A 21,052-nucleotide genomic window follows, 5' to 3' on the forward strand; every position below is an offset into this window, starting at 1 on the left:
GCCGATTCCCCTAGACAAAACGAGCAGGAATCTAAGGGGAAAAGAAAAAAAAATAAATAAAATGGGTGAACTCCCGCTTTAAAGGAACCTATTTAAAGTGGAGGTTCACCCTAAAAACAAATTTTTAACATTAGAGCCAGCATAGTAAGGGCATATACTATCGGCAGGTTTTTTTTTTTTTACTCCGTACATACCTTTATATTCTGATTTGGTCCAGGGCTTCCGCATTCTGATGACTCCGGGACTGGGCGTTCCTATCCCTGCCTCAGGGTTCCGATGACTGCGGGACTGGGCGTTCCTATCCTTCGGTTCGATGATTGACGGCTTGTGAAACAGGTGACCTGTCGCACAACGCGCGTCACCAGATTTCCGGAAATAGCCGAGCTGTGAGTCGGCACTATACGGCGCCTGCGCCCGCCGTGTAGAGCTGACTGCGCAGGCGCCGTATAGTGCCGACTTGCAGCTCGGCTATTTCCCGACATCTGGTGACACGCGTTGTGCGACAGGTCACCTGTTTCACAAGCCGTCAATCATCGAACGGAAGGATAGGAACGCCCAGTCCGGCAGTCATCAGAACCCGGAAGCCCTGGACAAAAACGGAATATAAAGGTATGTAGGGAGAAAAAGAAAAAAAAAACGCCGAAAGTAAATGCCCTTACTATGCTGGCTCTGCTAGATGTAATATAAATTTTTTTTTTTTGGTGAACACCCGCTTTAAAAAATAAAAATAAAAATGAACTTTACAACCCCTTTAAGGTAGCGCTTCATCTTTTTTAACCTTATTAGATTGGTATTAGAATTTTTTATTACTATTATTTTTTTAGGAAATACATAATTGGAATAAAGGATCGTACATTATATTTTCTGGAGTTCTGTCTGTCACTTTGCTAATTTAGTATTCCCAGGTATGAGCAATCATGTGACCTTCTCACCTTCCTCTCAGTTTGCAGTGCTTGACCAGCCAATTAGCAGGCCCAAATACTGTCACATGAAGGAGGCGAAACATCATTAACCCTTAATACCCTCTCACATGGAGCTTACACAGGGTTTAGACCCAAAACATTCACATAGGGCACCTAAATAAGTACTTTTTCCTAATCAAGATACACACAAATACATTAGAACAGTCATTGAATTTCCCAGCCCTGTCCAGATCTAGCATGTGACGTATAAATTCAGTTACATATTTCCATTCTTAAATCCATAAAAATGATTTGTAAAAAAAAAAAATGGACTGATGAGGGACAGAAGTTCAACCAACTCATGGTCTTGCATAAAGTCTCTTGCAATTAAAACAAAGTATAAAAATATATTTATGTATATCACAATTTCCAGGCATTCTTCATCATCAATATAAAGTAGACGTCGCTGTCAACTGAGGCGCTGACTCCAGAATAATAGTTTAAAAATTCATCTTTTGTAACCTGGAACAAGAAATGCAGAAGAGCAAATGAGACTCAGCAATGAGGAGGAGGAGGAGGAGGAGGGTGGCGAGGGCGGCGAGGGCGCTTTCCTGAGGGCATGATGTCAATATTTTCAGGGAAGTATTGGATATCACTGGGTTAATGAATAATTAGCTGTTTTCTTAACCTTTAATATGTAACCAATGAAGTCAGAAATCCTGATTTGTAGATTTGTTCTGGGTCAGTACACCAGGAATTGGAAAACTAGATCTCACTAGCAGGTGTACATGCAAAATGTGTAAATGCAGCTCCTGGGCTGGTTTGGGAAGGTGGGACCCTCCAGGTTAATGTACATCGGAGGTCACTCATTTTAAGCGTTTCCTGAAGTCCCCTTGAAAATATTGCTTATCTGACAAACGTAACGCAAGCCAGTATAAATAACTTTATAAACAGCAGTTGCAGCCTCATGTTTCCTTATGTCTGCACAGACTTTTCACTGTTAAAGAAGAATTTTATACACACAGTTAGTTACATTGGTTCACCATGGACCAGGGTAACTCTGTATATTCCATACATGGAAGCTGGAAGATACCAATACTGCAGTTACCGTATTTATCGGCGTATACCGCGCACTTTTTTGCCCTGAAAATCAGGGCAAAATCGTGGGTGCGCGATATACGCCGATACCCGCATTTCCCGCGCCGAGTTTGAATACTGCGCCGGCATATACCGAGCGCAGTACACTCGTGTATAGTCGGGCAGGCTCGGCTCCTCTCGCGCTCACGTCCTGGATGTACTTGTTGCTGGGATGCAAAAACCGCTGGTTATCCCTCCTGGAATGCTGGGAGTGAGCATCCAATGGTGTTCATGTCCTAGCAACAAGTCTGGGTGTCGGGGTTGCTAACTAGGAGTTTTTTAAGCCAGGATTCTGAGGGGCCCAAATGGCCTACAGGTAAAAGAATAAAAAGAATGATCATTTTACAGGGCTACACAGATGTGTAATATCTACTGGGGTCCCTTGGCTACATAGGCTATTTTCCGGAGAAGGTGAACTTAGCCTTTAAAGCATGTAAACTGACAAGAAAAGCTACGAGTACCTGCATACTTGTTCTGGTTCAAGAGAAATAGCATTTTAAAGTGGAGTTCCACCCAAAAATGGAACTTCCTCTTTAAGGGAAGGTGACCCCCTGACATGCCCCATTTGGCATGTCATTTTTTTGGGGGGGGGGGGTGGCGGAAACCCTCTTTTTAGAGGGTTCCAGCTCCCACTTCCTCTCTGGCGCACCGCAGCGCTGGTGTCATGTCGAGCTGGTTCCTCCATCGATATGGTTCCTGCCTCGACTGCGCAGGCGCAGTAGGAGGCCATGGAAATCTCCGAGGCTCAACAGCTGATTGTCAGCTTAGACGAGCTTGCTCCCAATGCCTGATGCCTGCTTATACACGGCGCTCTATAGTACACGCCGCTCTATACAGCAAGGGGCGGTTGTGAGACGTCTATTTTAATGAGAAAAAACATCCCCAAAAAAGGACTGCTCAGTATTACATCCGCCCCTTGCTGTAAAGAGCGGCCTGGATAACCAATCAAAAAAACACTGGTCAATGCCACATCCGCCCCTTGCTGGCCCTTGCTGTGTAAAGCGGCGTGTATAGAGTGTATAATCAGCCATCAGGAGCAAGCGCATCTACAGCTGATGAACAGCTGTTCCCGCTCATGCCGCGTACACACGATCATTTTTCGGCATGAAAAAAACTTTGTTTTTAGAAAATGTCATTTAAAATGATCGTGTGTGGGCTTCACATAATTTTTCGGGTTCTGAAAAACGACAATTATTTTTTTTCGAGCATGTTGTTTTTCGGGTTGTAAAAAATGGTCGTGTGTGGGCTAAAATGACGTTAAAAACCCGCGCATGCTCAGAAGCAAGTTGTGAGAAGGGAGCGCTCGTTCTGGTAAAACTACCGTTCATAATGGAATAAGCACATTCATCACGCTGTAACAGACAGAAAAGCACGAATCGTCTTTTACTAACACGGAATCAGCTAAAACAGCCCCAAGGGTGGCGCCATCCGCATGGAACTTCCCCTTTATAGTGCCGTCGTACGTGTTGTACGTGTTGTACGTCACCGCGCTTTGCTAGAGCATTTTTTTAAAACAATGGTGTGTAGGCAACGTCGTTTTAATGATGAAGTTGGAAAAACTTTGTTTTTTCTACATGCCGAAAAACGTAATTTTTTTTCATGCCGAAAAATGATCGTGTCAACGCGGCATCAGAGTTTTCCGTCGGCTCGAATTGCGCCTGCGCACTCTGGAGGGAACCATATCGATGGTAGGAACCAGCTCGCCAGAACACCGAAAGAAAGAAAGTTACCGCTCCAGGTGGATTGTGTTAGGATGATCAGTGTAGTCTCAGGAGATCAAGGGTGCTGGCAATGCACAAGGCAACAAATGGAATAAGAAAATATGGACAGCCGCACTCCAAAAAACCTTGATGGTTGTCTTTATTTAAAAACGGAAAAATGCACTACAAGTCACAGCACACAACACGGGAGTAAAACAGCTGACGCGTTTCGCACTTTAAATTAATGCCTTATCCGGACGGAAGTTCACCTTTCCCCCTCCCTCTCGGAAATCATCTGGGACACATCACAGGTCCCAGGTGATTGCTCAGCCAGTCACGGTGCGCAGTGCGGCTTGCGCCACAGTGTCAATGCCGGAGCCGTGGAGAGGAGGGGGAGACGAGCGGGGCTTCGTACACCTGCATCGCTGGACCCTGGGACAGGCAAGTGTCTGATTATTAAAAGTCAGCAGCTGCAGTATTTGTAGCTGCTGACTTTCAATATTTTTTTTTTTTGTAGATACTCTGCTTTAAGAATGAAAGCTAATCAATAGCAGTCTCCATGCCTCTCCCATGACAAGTTTCATGTAAGCTCACTTCTTTTTTTGAACTGTAGTCCCAGCTATACCCAGTTATCTATACCCAATGCTGCCATAGAGAAGGAAGTCACAATGGTACTTCTGTAGCCTGTACACGCATACGGGAACAAGACATTAATAAATACTATATGCAAAGTTACTTTACTGGCCTGCGTTACAATAACAAATGTCTCAGAAGGAAAGGCTCATTTCTAGATATTATATTTCAGTAAAACATTTAATTCTCATTAAAACGAATAAAAAAACATTTCTTTATAACAGAGAAAGCCCACAACCAGGAAACAGATAATAGTACCCACCAGAGATTTGATAACAGGAGTGTAAATTGCAATACCACTTATGAAATAATTATATAGTCAGTTAGCCACACCACACTGGGTGAACGAAACTCATACCAGAAAGATGTGTGAATTAGTGTTATAAGAAGGCACCATAGTTAGCTTTTATTCTGAACAGGAAAGATTAACAGTGATTATCACAGATCAAGGTTTGTATCTCCTTTATGACATGAGAATCCTGAAATAATTGAGGCACTTCTATATACAAACAACCTAATTAACTAGGTTTTCTTGTACTATTGAAGGCAAGATATATTTTCCATGTATTATATTTAGGACGTAGAAATATTACTATTTTAATATTATTTTTAGGTACGTACATATGAAGTGTTTAGCTGCCTATGAGTTGATTGCTTGAGAATTGCTTGTTTACAGGGCTCAATAGCTCAAGTTCCATTTTACACACGTAGCTGAATAAGTCAGGCCGCGTTCACACGATAGGTTAAACCAATAAGAACGGTCTGACGGACCGTTTTCATTGGTCAAAACCGATCGTGCGTGGGCCCCATAGGTAATTTACCCTTCGGTTAAAAAAATCAAACTTGCTTTAAAATTTAACCGATGGATTGCTAACCTATAGGTCAAAACCGATCGTTACTATGCAAAACCATCGGTTAAAAACCCGCGCATGCTCAGAATCAAGTCGACGCATGCTTGGAAGCATTGAACTTCGTTTTTTCAGCACGTCGTTGTGTTTTACGTCACCGCGTTCTGACACGATCGGTTATTTAACCTATGGTGTGTAGGCGTGACGGACCATCAGTCAGCTTCATCGGTTAACCTATGATAACGGTCCTTCAGACCATTTTCATCGGATGGACTGATCGTGTGTACGAGGCTTTAGAGGAGAGAATCCTCACTCCTGCCTGTCTGCTCTCTTTAAAGGGGTCTTCTGACATTTAAATCAGACACATTAAAGGGACTGTAAAGGCAGAAGTTTGTATATCTTAATGCATTCTATGCATTAAGATAAAAAAACGTCTGTGTGCCTCAGCCCCCCTTATGCCTTGTACACACGATAGGAATTTCTGATGGACTAAAATCTGATGGAATTTTTTGCCAGAATTCCGATCAAGCTGTCTTCCATCAGTCTTGCATACACACTGTCAGACAAAATTCCGACCGTACAAAATGCGGTGACGTAAAACACTACTAGCCGAGAAAAATTAAGTTCAATGCTTCCGAGCATGTGTCAACTTGATTCTGAGCATGCGTAGGAATTTTCTCCAACGGAGTTCCACACAGACGATCGAAATTTCCCATAGGATTTAATTTAAAACACGTTCTATTTTTTTACTCTGATGGAAAAAAATCCTATGGGCCCACACACAATAGGAATTCCTGATGAAAAATATCCATCAGACTGTTTTCATCAGAAATTCCTATCGTGTGTACAAGGCATAATACTTACCTGAGCCCATCTCTATCCAGCTATGTGCACAACTTCGGCTATCCAAAACTCTCCCTCCTGATTGGCTGAGGCACAGCAGCGGCTCCATTGGCGCCTGTTGCTGTCAACCAAAGTCAGTTAACCAATCAGGAGAGAAAGGGGCAGGGTCGAACTGTGACTCTGTTTCTGAATATACACACAGAGCTGTGGCTCGGCTCGAGTGCCCCCATAGCAAGCTGCTTACTGTGGGGGCACTTAACAGGAGGGAGGAGTCAGGAGCGCCGGTGGCTGACCCGAGAAGAGGAGGATCCGGGCTGTTCTGTGCAAAACCATCTGCACAGAGCAGCTAAGCAGTGCCGATCCTGACCTCCCTGGGGCCCTAAGCAAAATGACATTAAAAATGAGAAGCGGGGGGCGCTGACGACAGTGACATGTCACATTAAAGAGAGTTGAGAAGTGGGGGGAGGGGGTGTTCTGTTGTCGGAAATGACTCAGCCAGCGAGTTTAGAAGCGGGGTGAGGGGGCGAAAATGACTTCTCACCAGGCGGGGCCTCTAGTAATTTGGGGGGCCCTTCGCAGCTTTGCGGGGCCCTAAGCGGCTTGCATAGTGAGCCCATAGGGAGGATCGGCCCTGCAGCTAAGTATAATGCCGCGTACAGACGGTCGTTTTATGCGATGTTAAAAAACGACGTTTTTTACTTCACAGAAATTGACCGTGTGTAGCAAAAAACGACGTTTCAAATGACGTTTTTACACCCGCGCATGCCCAGAAGCTAGTTATGAAGCGAGCTTCAATGGAAAAACGTGGTGAACGTAACCTCGCTTTGCTAGAGCACTGTGAAAAAACGATGGTGTGTAGGCAACGTCGTTTTTGAAAATTGAAGTTTCACAAACGTCGTTCTTTACTTCACAGAAAACGTCGTTTTTTTACATCGCATAAAATGACGGTCTGTACGCGGCATTACACTTTGTTATTTTTAAAGAAAAAAAATTGACTTTACAATCACTTTAAAAGCAAACAGCTATGCTCACACTTTAAAAAAAAAACATAATGCTCTATGATCCGGTGTCATGAGTAAACCCGGTGTTACATTTTAAAGCTGATCTCCTAAACATACTTGCACCTTTCCCCCTCCAGACTGTAAGGGTTACATGCCCATTTAGCCTAGAGGGTAGAAGGGGTAGGTTTATTGATAGGATACATATTGACCTTATTTATCACTCCTCCAGACTAGATGACTGGTCCCACTATGTTTCTTCTCTTCACCATTCGTGCAGAAACCCTTTTATTGATGTCATCACATTCAATGGAGGACCACTATATGGTTCCATCTTCCCTTCATTGTTGTGACCTAAAGATAGCTGTATATGTACAGTATATGTATATATATATATATATATATATATATATATATATATATATATACACACACACACAGTACTGTGCAAATGTTTCAGGCAGGTGTGGAAAAATGCTGTAAAATAAGTATGCTTTCATTTAATATATATTAATTGCTTATTTTTATCAATTTATAAAATGCAAAGTGAGCAAACAGAAGAAAAATCTAAATCAAATCAACATTTGGTGTGACTTCCCTTTGGCTTCAAACCAGCATCAATTCTTACATTTGCACACTGGGGGAGGAACAGCCAAACCCTGCTACTAAGGTGAAGTTGTGGAAGACAGTTTCATGTCACAGGTCTCATACACCATGGCAAGACTGAGCACAGCAACAAGACACAAGTTATACTGCATCAGCAAGGTCTCTTCCAGGCAACGATTTCAAAGCAGACTGGGCTTTCAAAAAGAGCTGTTCAAGCTCTTTTAAGGAAGTGATTAAACGGGCAACTTTGAGGACCGTAGATACATTTGTCAGCCAAGGAATCTTAATACAGCAGATGAAAGACACATTATGCTTACTTTCCTTCGACATCAGAAGATGTCCAGCAGTGCCAGCAGCACAGAACTGGTGGAAACCAGTGGGACCCATCTACTGTCTGGAGGAGTCTGGCCAAAAGTCATCTTCATAGAAGAAATGTGGCCAAAAAGCCATAACTTCTACGTGGAAACAAAGCTAAGCAACTCAACTATGCAAGAAAACATAAGAACTGGGTTGCCCAAAAATGGCAGAAGGTGCTTTGGACGGATGAGTCAAAATATGAAATATTGGGCTGTAGCAGGAGGCTGTTTGTTTGCCAAAGGGCTGGAGAGCGGTACAATAATGAGTGTCTGCAGGCAACAGTGAAGCATGGTGGAGGTTCCTTGCAAGTTTGCGGCTGCATTTTTGCAAATGGAGTGGGAGATTTGGTCAGGATCAATGGTGTCCTCAATGCTCAGAAATACAGACAGATACTTATCCATCATGCCATACCATCAGAGAGGGGTGTGATTGGCCCCCAAATTTATTGCGCAGCAGGACAACAACCTCAAACATAAAGTCAATGTCATTAAAAATTATATTCAGTGTAAAGAAGAACAAGTCCTGGAAGTGGTTTGGTCCTCACAAAGCCCTGATTCTAACATCATGGAGTCTGTCTGGGATTACATGAAGAGACAGAAGGATTTGAGGCACCCTACATCCACAGATCTGTGGTTAGTTCCCCAAGATGTTTGGAACAACCTACCTACCAAATTCCTTCAAAAACTGCATACAAGTGTACCTAGAAGACAGTGGCGGTGCGTCCATAAAGGGCGCAGAGTGCCGCCCCTCTCTCCTGCACCTGTATATCACCAATAGATTAATGGGGCACACTGGCAGTAATTGATGGGGCACACTGGCAGCAATTGATGGGGAACACTGGCAGCAATCGATGGGCACAGTGGCAGAAATTGATGTGTACAGTAGCTGCGTTTGATGGCACAGTGGCAGCAATTTATGGGCACAGTGGCTGCGTTTAATGGGCACAGTGGCTGCGCTTGATGGGCACAGCTGCAATTGATGTTTTTTTTCAGTTTGTTTGCGCCCCTCCAAAAATTTTGAGCACCAGCCGCCACTTCTAGAAGAATTGATGCTGGTTTGAAGGCAAAGGGTGGTCACACAAAATATTGATTGGATTTATCTTCTGTTCATTTATTTTCCATTTTGTTAATTGATAAAAAAAAAATAACATTTATATCTCTAAAAGCATTTTTCATTTGCAACAATTTTTCCCACCTACCTAAAATGTTTGCACACACACACATATATATATATATATATATATATATATATATATATATATATACACACACACACACTGTATATATATATATTTATATACACACAGTATATATATATTTTTTTATTTTAAAGAAAATCTGTGGGCTTTTTGATTCTTGACACCTTGGAGGCTCCTCTATTGACCTATAACCTTTTATTTCTAGGACCCCCAGTATTCACTGTGCTCTATTGTGCAGTGATATACCACTCATCATCCCTCATCCCATCTCTACTGGTCAATGCTTAGTGGCCAATAGAGATTCAAGAAGCGCACTATTTTTTTTGCTCCCCTGTAAGCACTTCAACGCTTTATTCTAAGTTTTGACTGGAGTACTTCTACCAATATACAATTTTACACTATGAGAAAACATTTTGGTAATGTTAGTGTTGCGCAGAAAGGTAATTAACTGATAAATAAGGTTAATTCCACACGTGAACCTGAAATAAAAGATATTTAGCGACACGTAGAAGGGTTAGTGGTTAGTATCGGTGTCAAACAAGCATGCACACAGTGATGATAAAACAGGTGGGGTGATATGATGTGTTAGTAATATAACACTGTGCGTTATTGAGCCCATACACTTATAGTCGCCAGGCGTTCTTCATCATGGTGATAAAGTATACATCGGTATCGATTGACGCGCTAACTCCGGCATAGTAGTTAGTGAATTCATCCGGAGTCACCTGTCATGGTCACAAGACAACAAAAATGAAGAAACCTTTTTTTTGCCCCTTTTAGGAAGAAATAATCCACTATGGAAGGAACAACGTGGGGAAAAATGGGTGGAATGACAGTTTGTTAAGATGAAACATTAGTGTAGCTGTGACAATATGAACAAACAGTTTCATGTTTATAATTGATAGGCATGTGCATTTTGTTTCCTTTCCGAATCGAAATTCGGACAAATTTTTCATTATTCGGACATTCGGATGCATACGAATTCCCGAATTGTAATATTAACAAATTTACCGAATCCGAACGAACGTTTTCGAATCGAAAACCCGCGGACGAAATTCGATCGAACATCGAAAACAACTTTTATTCTAATCAAATTCGAAAACAATTCGATTCGAAAACAAATTCAAATGAAAATTGAAAGCAAATTTGAATCAAAATCTAAAAAATCTAAATCGATTTCTAAAAAAGAATACAATAAAATAGAATATAAAATAATAAAACAATAGAATGAAAATCAAAGAATTGTAAAGAACAGGATGGAATTTAATAGAATGTAATCAAATACAATAGAATATGACCTGGCTTCTTCTATCTATCTTCTATCTATCTTCCATTTTCTGAAATTCGAAATTCATATAGAATGAACTCAAATTTGAATAGAAAAATATTAGAAGAGTAGAATAATCAAATATATATATATATATTTTTCTGCTCTATTCTAATATTTTTCTATTCAAATTTGAGTTCATTCTATATGAATTTCGAATTTCAGAAAATGAAAGATAGATAGAAGAAGCTAGGTCATATTCTATTTGATTACATTCTATTAAATTCCATTCTGTTCTTTACTATTCTTTGGTTTTTATTCTATTGTTTTATTATTTTATATTCTATTTTATTGCATTCTTTTTTTTAAATCGATTTATATTTTTTAGATTCTGATTCAAATTTGCTTTCAATTTTCATTCGAATTTTTTTTCGAATCGAATTGTTTTCGAATTCGATTCGAATAGAATTTGTTTTCGAATCCGATTAAAATATTATCGAATCCGGTCGAAATATTTTCGAATTCGACCGGATTTTTCTAAATTTGGTCGAAAACTAACGAATTCCGAAAACAAATTTAAATTTAACACATGCAACGAATCTAACTAAACTAAATTAATTAAATAATGAATTAAAACTAAACAAAACACATTTTTCCCTTTTGCACATGCCTAATAATTGATTCATTACTGATGGCATCCTAGAAGGTACCTATGAACTCAAAAAGTCCAGTTAGTTTACCATATTAAAAACATTACATTAGCTTCTGCAGACAAACTGAGCAGGGCTTTCAGGGTGCCTAGAAAAGGAACATGTGGCAAGGCTGTACAACCCAACATTTCTGGGAAACTCCAATAGAGCATATAAAGAGCTACAGACAAAAACACATTTAGAGTGAGGGAAGGGGGTACAACTACTGAGAACCTTAATATTTCTTTTTTTTTTTTTTTTGTCTAAGAATTGGAATGATCTTTGTGGCTTCAACGCTGGAGCCACGAGGAGCATTCCATAGTTACATAGTAGGTAGGGTTGAATAAAGACAATAGTCCATCCAGTTCAACCTGTGTAGGTGTGTATCACTGTTGAAAATTATTTCCCATATCCCTGTATGTTGTGTTCTTTAGGATGCACATCCAAGAGTCTTTTACACTACCAATTATAGAAGAGAGTTCCATATCCTTATTGCCCTGACAGTAAAAAAAAAACCTGCGCAGCTTTAGGTTAAACCGCTTCTATAGTTACATAGTAGGTAGGGTTGAATAAAGACAATAGTCTATCCAGTTCAACCTGTGTAGGTGCGTGTGTATTGATAATTACTTCCCATATCCCTGTATGTTGTGTTCTTTAGGATGCACGTCCAAGTGTCTTTTACACCACCAACTGTGGAAGAAAGTTCCACATCCTTAACATTCTGACAGTAAAAAACCCCTGCGCAGCTTTAGGTTAAACCGCTTCTCCTCCAATCTCATTGTGTGGCCCATTGTCTTCTTACACTCCCTGAGACTGAATAGTTTGTTCCCATGCTGGGATCCTCATTAAGGTATTTGTATATCGCTATCATATCTCCTCTCAAGTGTCTCTTCTCCAGGGGAATACAAATTTAGTGCTTGTAGTTGTTCCTCATAATTGAGGTCCTCCAATCCCCATATTAATTTTGTTGCCCTTCTTTGGACTCTCTCCAGCACATCCCTTCTGAGGACTGATAACCAGAACTGGACGGAATACTCCAGATGTGGCCTAACCAGAGTTTTATAAAATTCAGGATTATAGTTTTATCTCTGAAATATATCCCTTTTTTTATGCATGCTAATATTCTGCCGGCTTTGGTAGCTGCAACATGACATTGCATGCTATTACTCAGTCTGTCATCTACTAGGACCCCCAGATCTTTCTCCATCCTCGATTCCCCCAGAGGTTCTCCCCCTAGTGACTAGTTTGGGTTTATGTTTTTAGCCCCCAAGTGCATAACCCTACATTTCTCCACATTAATCCTCATTTGCCATGTAGTTGCCAACCCGGTTATTTTGTTCAGGCCTTTCTGTAAAATTTCTATATCCTGATGTGAAATTATATCCCTGCTTATTTTTGTGTCGAGATTGAGCCATTTATCCCCTTCGCTATATCATTTATAAATACATTAAACAGAACTGGTCCCAAGACAGAGCCTTGGGGCACCCCACTTACCACTCCAGGCCAGTCTGGGTACACATTATTTATCACTACCCATTGGATGCGCCCCTGTAACCAGTTTTCTATTCAACTCCAATTCTCAGAAACCCTGTTTCCCATACACATGTTTAGTTAAAAAGTCCATCAGCTGAGACAGAATTGAGGAAGGAAGGAAGGAAGGACGAAAGGAAAAGAAGGAAGGAGGGGAAAGAAAGAAAGAATTGAGGAAGGAAGGAAGGATAAGAAAGAAGGAAGGGAGGAAGGGAAAGAAAGAAGAATTGAGGAAGGAAGGATAAGAAAGAAGGAAGGGAGGAAGGGAAAGAAAGAAGAATTGAGGAAGGAAGGAAGGATAAGAAAGAAGGAAGGGAGGAAGGGAAAGAAAGAAGAATTGAGGAAGGAAGGATAAGAAAGAAGGAATGGAGGAAGGGAAAGAAAGAAGAATTGAGGAAGGAAGGAAGGATAAGAAAGAAGGAAGGGAGGAAGGGAAAGAAAGAAGAATTGAGGAAGGAAGCATAAGAAAGAAGGAAGGGAGGAAGGGAAAGAAAGAAGAATTGAGGAAGGAAGGATAAGAAAGAAGGAAGGGAGGAAGGGAAAGAAAGAAGAATTGAGGAAGGAAGTATAAAAAGAAGGAAGGGAGGAAGGGAAAGAAAGAAGAATTGAGGAAGGAAGGATAAGAAAGAAGGAAGGGAGGAAGGGAAAGAAAGAAGAATTGAGGAAGGAATGATAAGAAAGAAGGAAGGGAGGAAGGGAAAGAAAGAAGAATTGAGGAAGGAAGTATAAAAAGAAGGCAGGGAGGAAGGGAAAGAAAGAAGAATTGAGGAAGGAAGGATAAGAAAGAAGGAAGGGAGGAAGGGAAAGAAAGAAGAATTGAGGAAGGAATGATAAGAAAGAAGGAAGGGAGGAAGGATGGAAGAAAGGAAGGAATGATAAGAAAGAAGGAAGGGAGGAAGGGAAAGTAAGAAGAATTGAGGAAGGAAGTATAAAAAGAAGGCAGGGAGGAAGGGAAAGAAAGAAGAATTGAGGAAGGAAGTATAAAAAGAAGGCAGGGAGGAAGGGAAAGAAAGAAGAATTGAGGAAGGAAGGATAAGAAAGAAGGAAGGGAGGAAGGGAAAGAAAGAAGAATTGAGGAAGGAAGAAAGGAAGCATAAGAAAAAAGCAGGAAAGGAAGGAAAATAAGTAAGGCAGGTAGGGAAAGAAGGAATAAAGGAAGGGAAAGAAAGAAAGAAATAATTGAGGAAGGTAGGATAAGAAAGAAGGAAGGAAGGGAGAGAGTAAGGGAAAGAAAGACGGAAGGAAGGGAGGGAGAGAGAGAAAGAAATAAAGAGAGAAAGAAACAAAGAAGGATCTTACCTGCCCATCTTTCTCATATGGAGAGTCAAAATTATCTAGAAAGGTCCTGAAGACCTGATCCTCTGTCCACTCCCCGTTCTGGTATTTCGGATGGTATTTTGCATTATACACCCCCCGTAGATCCTCAATAGTCACGATGCCATCTCCGGTTTTGTCGAGCTTCCTAAACGCCTGCATGATGATCTCTTTCCTTGCATTGGACATTGCCGGCTGGGCATGGTATAAAAAGAAAAGGCCTCTGAGCATATGTCATCAATAGGCGGTAGTAAAATCTATATTCTACTTAGTTATCACTTCAAAAAAGAATCTAGTGCTCATCAATACATTGGTGCATAGCACCACGAGACTCAAGTGTCCCCCTCCCAACCAATCCCCTCTACAGGTCTCATCTCCTTTGGACTTTCACATAGCAGTACACAGGCTGCACAGGCTGCAGTACACATCTTTTTAAAAGCATTACCCGCGCGCGCCACTGGGTGGCGCGCAGCGGGTAAACACTGTCCCGGCACATCGCTGAAGAGCTGATGCGTGTACCTGGCGGCCGCGATGTCCGACGGGTACACGCGATCGGCGGTGACACAGCAGGTGACAGCAGGGACGTGGAGCTCTGTGTGTAAACACAGAGCTCCACGTCCTGTCAGGGAGAGAGGAGACCGATCTGTGTCCCTTGTACATATGGACACAGATCGGTCACCTCCCCCAGTCAGTCCCCTCCCCCCACACAGTTAGAACACACCCAGGGAATACATTTAACCCCTTCCTCACCCCCTAGTGTTAACCCCTTCCCTGCCAGTCACATTTATACAGTAATTAGTGCATTTTTATAGCACTGATCGCTATATAAATGTGAATGGTCCCAAATTTGTGTCAAAAGTGTCCGATGTGTCTGCCGCAATATCGCAGTCCCAATAAAAATCGCAGATCGCCGCCATTACTAGTAAAAAAAAAATCATAAAAAAAAAATCATAATTCTGTCCCCTATTTTGTAGGCGCTATAACTTTGCGCAAACCAGTCGCTTATTGCGATTTTTTTTTTTTTTTACAAAAATAGGTAGAAAAATACGTATCGGCCTTAACTGAGAAAAAAAATCGTTTAAAAAAAAAAAAAAAAATGGGATATTTATTATAGCAACAGGTAAAAAAAAAATATTTTTTAAATTGTCGCTCTTTTTTTGTTTATAGCGCAAAAAATTAAAACCGCAGAGGTGATCAAATACCACCAAAATAAAGCTCTATTTGTGGGGAAAAAAGGAGGTCAATTTTGTTTGGGAGCCACGTCGCACAACCGCGCAATTGTCAGTTAAAGCGACGCAGTGCCGGAAGCTGAAATTTCGCCTGGGCACGAAGGGGGTTTATGTGCCCAGTAAGCAAGTGGTTAAAGACTTTTGCAAGTCAGCCTTTTAGAGAGCCTATGGTTTTCAATCAGTCAGACTTGACCCATACACTGGACATAATTGTCTTAATCCCACCTCAATTTAGCTGCCAATTGCAATGCTTTGGGGATGATTAGGTTTGGTAAAGGAAAAGGCCCCTTTCACACTGACGGACCAATCGGGTCCGCCTGTCAGGTTTTCAGGCAGACCCATCCATTGCTCTTTATGGAGCGGAAGATGTAAGCAGACATGTGTCCGCTGACACCCGCCGACATCCAATCAGTGTTGCCAACCTACAAGATTGACATTTACTAGCACAACACCCGAAATATACTGGTTGATACTTGATTTAAGGTAAAAAACATAGGGCTAGATTCAGGTAGGGCAACGTAACTTTGTGCGGGCGTAGCGTATGTTATTTACGCTACGCCGCCGCAATTTAGAGAGGCAAGTGCAGTATTCACAAAGCACTTGCACCGTAAGTTGCGGCAGTGTAGCGTAAATCTGCCGGCGTAAGCGCGCCGAATTCAAATTGTAAAGAGGTGGGCGTGTTTTATGGAAATAAAACATGACCCCACATAAATGACGTTTCTAAGGTACGGCGCATGCGCCGGCCGTGAACGTATCCCAGTGCGCATTCTCCTAATCACGTCGCAAATAGTCAATGCTTTCGCGCAAAGCCCTATTGGCGAACGACTTACGCAAACGACGTAAACGACGCAAAATTCGACGCTGTCCCGACGTCCATACTTAACATTGGCTATGCCTCATATAGCAGGAGTAACGTTACGCCGGAAAAAGCCTTACGCAAACGACGTAAAAAAAATCGGCCGGGCGCACGTACGTTTCTGAATCAGCGTATCCAGCTCATTTGCATATTCTACGCTGAAATCGACAGAATCACCAGCTAGCGGCCAGCGTAAATATGCACCCTAAGATACGACGGCGTAGGAGACTTACGCCGCTCATATCTTAGCCTAATTTAAGCGTATCTGGTTTCCAGAATACGCTTACATTTACGACGGCGTAGATTCAGAGTTACGACGGCGTATCTACTGATACGCCCGCATAATTCTTTATGAATCTGGCCCCTATTTTTTATTTTCGATATAATAAAAAAATTTAGGGCGAAGTCCAGCTTGCACCTTAATCAGTTACAGCAAACAGTTTTTCCTTTTGGGATAATGCTTTTACATAAATAAATAAAAGCTGATCATTGTGATCACCCCATCAGTGTTAAATGGTTTGTCTCATCCCTGTAAACTGACACAATTTTCAAGGAAGCTTGTTCTTTTGAAAAACAGATTTACAGGTTGGATCATCAGATGAAAACAGAAGTAAAAAAGAAAAGAAATGCAGCCATCACATCTAAAAATTGGTAAGCTGCAATATAATAAATGTTTGCTTTTGGGTTCAACACTTCACTTCAATACAGGGCTTTTATACCCACCTCAATACCGCGCCTATTCTGGCACTTCTCTCCCACATGTACAAATCATCATTCTTTTGCTCGAAAATTACTCAGAACCCCCAAACATTATATATGTTTTTTTAGCAGACACCCTAAGGAATAAAAATGGCGGTCATTGCAACTTTTTATCTTGCACGGTATTTGCGCAAACATTTTTCAAACGCCTTTTTTTTTTTAAAAAAAATGGTTTCATGAATTAAAAAAATAACAAAACAGTAAAGTTAGCCCAATTTTTTTTTTAAATATGAAAGATGATGTTACATCGAGTAAAAAGATACCTAACATGTCACGCTTTATAATTGCGCACACTCAAGGAATGGTGCCAAACTTCGGTAAATTGTTTACAGGTTACCAGTTTAGAGTTACAGAGGAGGTCTAGTGCTAGAATAATTGCTCTCGCTCTAACGCACGCGGTGATACCTCACATGTGTGGTTTGAACGGCTTTTTCATATGTGGGCGTAACTTCTGAGCTTCTTGTAAAAGGAATGGTGTGTGACAGGTACTCTTTATGACCCCACATCTCTCCTCCAGGCTGGAAAGCATCAGATCGGGAAAAATAAATCACGATCTCATGCTTACTAGCCGCAATCTCGACTTTGTTTACTTACGCATATGTAAGTTGCGTCTGCAAATGTAAACATTGTTCAAATCACACATGTGAGGTATTGCTATGATCGTTGGAGCGAGAGCAATAATTCTAGTGCTAGACCCCCTCTGTTAATTCTCTAAACAGGTAACCGTTAAAAAAAAATGTTAGCGTAAAGCGTCGCCTATGGAGATTTTTAAGTACTGTAGTTTGTCGCCATTCCGCGAGTGTGCGCAATTTTAAAGCGTGACATGTTAGGTATCTATTTACTCTGCATAACATCATATTTCACATTAAGGTAAAAATATTGGGCTAACTTTACTGTTTTGTTTTTTTTAATTCATGAAAGTGTACTTTTCCCCCAAACATTTTTGAAAGGTCACTGTGCAAATACAGTGTGATATAAAATATTGCAACGACTGCCATTTTATTCTCCAGGGTGTGTGCTAAAATATATATATTTATAATGTTTGGGAGTTCTTAGTCATTTTCCAAAAAATACTGGACCAGATTCAGGTACATTTGCGGCGGTCTAACGTATCCCACCGCCACAAGTTTTAAGCGCAAGTGCTTGATTCACAAAGCACTTGCCTGTAAACTTGCAGGGGCGTAGCGTAAATGTGTCCGGCGCAAGCCCGCCTAATTCAAATGGGGCGGGGACCATTTAAATTAGGCGCGTTCCCGCGCCGAACGTACTGCCCATGCTCCGTCCCTAAAATTTCCCGACCTGCATTGCGCTAAATGACGTCGCAAGGACGTCATTGGTTTCAACGTTCATGTAAATGGCGTCCAGCGCCATTCGCGGACGACTTACGCAAACGACGTTAAATTTCTAATTTCGCCGCGGGAACGACGGCCATACTTAACATTGGCTAGACCACCTAGAGGGCAGCTTTATCTTTACGCCGCGTATCTCTACGGAAACGGCGTACATTTACTGCGACGGGCAAAGCGGACGTTCGTGAATCGGCGTAACTAGTCATTTGCATATTCTATGCCGACCGCAATGGAATCGCCACCTAGCGGCCGGCCTAGAATTGCAGCCTAAGATCCGACGGTGTACGTCACTTACACCTGTCGGATCTTAGGGAGATCTATGCGTAACCTGATTCTATGAATCAGGCGCATAGATACGACCTTCCTATCTCAGAGATACGACGGCGTATCAGGAGATACGCCGTCGTATCTCTTTTATGAGTCTGGCCCACTGATTTTAACTTGTAAACAACAAATATCAGAAAAAGGCTTGGGGCCAGATCCACAAAGCAGTTACGCTGGCGTATCTATTGATACGCCGCGTAACTTCTAGTTTGCTCCGGCGTATCTTTGTTTTGTATCCACAAAACAAAGATACGCCTGAAGCTGGGCTAGATCCAACTGACGCACGTCTTAGTACGTCGTCGGATCTAAGGTGCATATTTACGCTGGCCGCTAGGTGGTGTTTCCGGCGATTTCCGCGCCGAGTATGCAAATTAGCTAGATACGGCGATCCACGAACGTACGTCCGGCGCATTTTTTTATGCCGTTTCCGTAAGGCTTTTATCGGCGTATAGTTACCCCTGCTATATGAGGCGTATCCTATGTTAGGTATGGACGTCGTTCCCGCGTAAAATTTTGAACATTTTACGTCGTTTGCGTAAGTCGTTCGCGAATAGGGCTTTGCGTAGAATGACGTTCACGTCGTAAGCATTGCGGGTTAATTTCGAGCATGCGCACTGGGATACCCCCACGGACGGCGCATGCGCCGTTCAGAAAAAACGTCATTTACGTCGGGTCAAGTAAAATTAACATAAAACACGCCCACATCTTTAACATTTGAATTCCGCGCCCTTACGCCGGCAGATTTACGCTGCGCCGCTGTAACTTTAGAGGCAAGTGCTTTGTGAATACAGCACTTGCCTCTCAAAGTTGCGGCGGCGTAGCGTTACGACGATACGCTACGCCGGAATAAAATTACGATCCGCTACGTGGATCTGGCCCTTGGTCTTGAAGTGGTGAAATATCACCATTCGGTGGACTGGTCCTTTAAATAAGATACATTATCACAGGATACTCACCCTTAAAGTGACCAGGAATTCATCAAAGTCTATTGTTCCGCTTCCATCTTTGTCAAATAGACCGAAAAGATTTTGAGCTTCCGCTTTGTCTATCATCACTCCATAGTCATTCAGGCCCTTCAAAAACTCTTTGAAATCCAGGCACCTGCTGTTATCGTCATCCATGATCTTAAATACTCTGCGGCAACAAAACACAATAAGAAATATTTTTGATATTACTTATCTAACCAGGTAATCCAATTTCAGAATTCCTCCGGGGGCAGAATACGCTGTGGGTGGCTATATGCGAATAACCGCCAACAACTGGAAAAATGCCCATACGCACTCAAGCCCCAGTGACCGCAGTTAAGCCTCGTACACACGATCGGATTTCCATCGGACAAATCCGCATAATTTTGTGCGAAGGGCGTTGGCCGCGAACTTGTTCTGCATACAGACGGCAGAACTTTTTCAGCCAACATACACAAAACGATGTGGCTTTTTCAGCTCTTTAGCGCCACCTTTGGGCAACTTCTGCTAATGTTGTCTTATGTTTGTACTTTGGATCGGATAATGCGACGGCACACATTTGTTGCTGGAAAATTTGAAAGCATGCTATCTCACATTTGTTGTTGGAAATTCCGACAACAATTGTCCGATGGAGCGTACATATGGTCGGATTATCTAACAAAACCCTTCCATCACACAATTGTTGTCAGAAAATCCGATCGTGTGTACGAGGCTTTACTTGCATTTAGCTGTGCAGAGTGTATTGTGCAATGCATGTTCATGGGCTAAATTGTGCTGCAGCTGTGGCTCCGGTGCACCACAACCCCAGGCGGAAAAAACGTTTTGGGGGCACTCCCAAATCAATCCCCCTTAAGATGCAAGGCAGCCGTACAGGGGTGTATACATGCTGTGGCTGTGAGGCTTTGCTTCACAGCTTAACCACTTAAGGACCGCCTCCTGCACATATACGTCAGCAGAGTGGTACGGCTGGGCACATGTACGTACAGGTATGTCCTGTACATGTACCCAGCCGTGGGTCGCGGGCGCGCTCCCGCTGCGCACTCCCGCGACCTGATCCGAAGCTTCGTGACCGCGGGACCCGCGGACCCGATCGCCGCTGGAGTCCCGCGATCGGTCCCCGAAAATGAAGAACGCGGAGAGCCGTGTGTAAACACGGCTTCCCCGTTCTTCACTGTGGCGGCTGCATCGATCGTGTCATCCCTTTTATAGGGGGACACAATCGATGACGTCACTCCTACAGCCACACCCCCCTACAGTTGTAAACACACACTAGGTGAAACATAACTCCTTCAGCGCCCCCTGTGGTTAACTCCCAAACTGCAACTGTCATTTCCACAGTAAACAATTTTTTTTGCTGTGAAAATTACAATGGTCCCAAAAATGTGTCAAAATTGTCCGAAGTGTCCGCCATAATGTCGCAGTCACAAAAAAAAAAAATCGCTGATCACCGCTATTAGTAGTAAAAAATAAAAAATAAAAAAAATGCAATAAAACTATCCCCTATTTTGTAAACGCTATAAATTTTGCGCAAACCAATCGATAAACGCT

General features: G+C 42.2%; 1 protein-coding gene across 2 annotated transcripts in view; it reads right to left on the reverse strand.

Annotated features, from left to right (window-relative positions):
* Positions 1-709: 709 nt before the first annotated feature.
* The window catches only part of CAPSL (calcyphosine like), a 37,953-nt gene continuing 17,610 nt past the window's right edge, over positions 710-21,052 (reverse strand). The window contains exons 3-6 of one of the 2 annotated variants that reach the window (XM_040338309.1): positions 19,496-19,673; positions 14,008-14,217; positions 9,844-9,947; positions 1,335-1,424 (exon numbers count right to left, since the gene is read on the reverse strand). In XM_040338309.1, the coding sequence (XP_040194243.1) occupies positions 9,846-9,947; positions 14,008-14,217; positions 19,496-19,673 (490 nt within the window). In that variant the 3' untranslated portion in view covers positions 1,335-1,424; positions 9,844-9,845. Of the gene's footprint in view, positions 1,425-9,843; positions 9,948-14,007; positions 14,218-19,495; positions 19,674-21,052 lie in introns of both variants that reach the window. The other variant, XM_040338317.1, reaches the window with a different exon arrangement.

This window comes from Rana temporaria, chromosome 1 (assembly GCF_905171775.1).
Source record: "Rana temporaria chromosome 1, aRanTem1.1, whole genome shotgun sequence".
Taxonomy (NCBI): domain Eukaryota; kingdom Metazoa; phylum Chordata; class Amphibia; order Anura; family Ranidae; genus Rana; species Rana temporaria.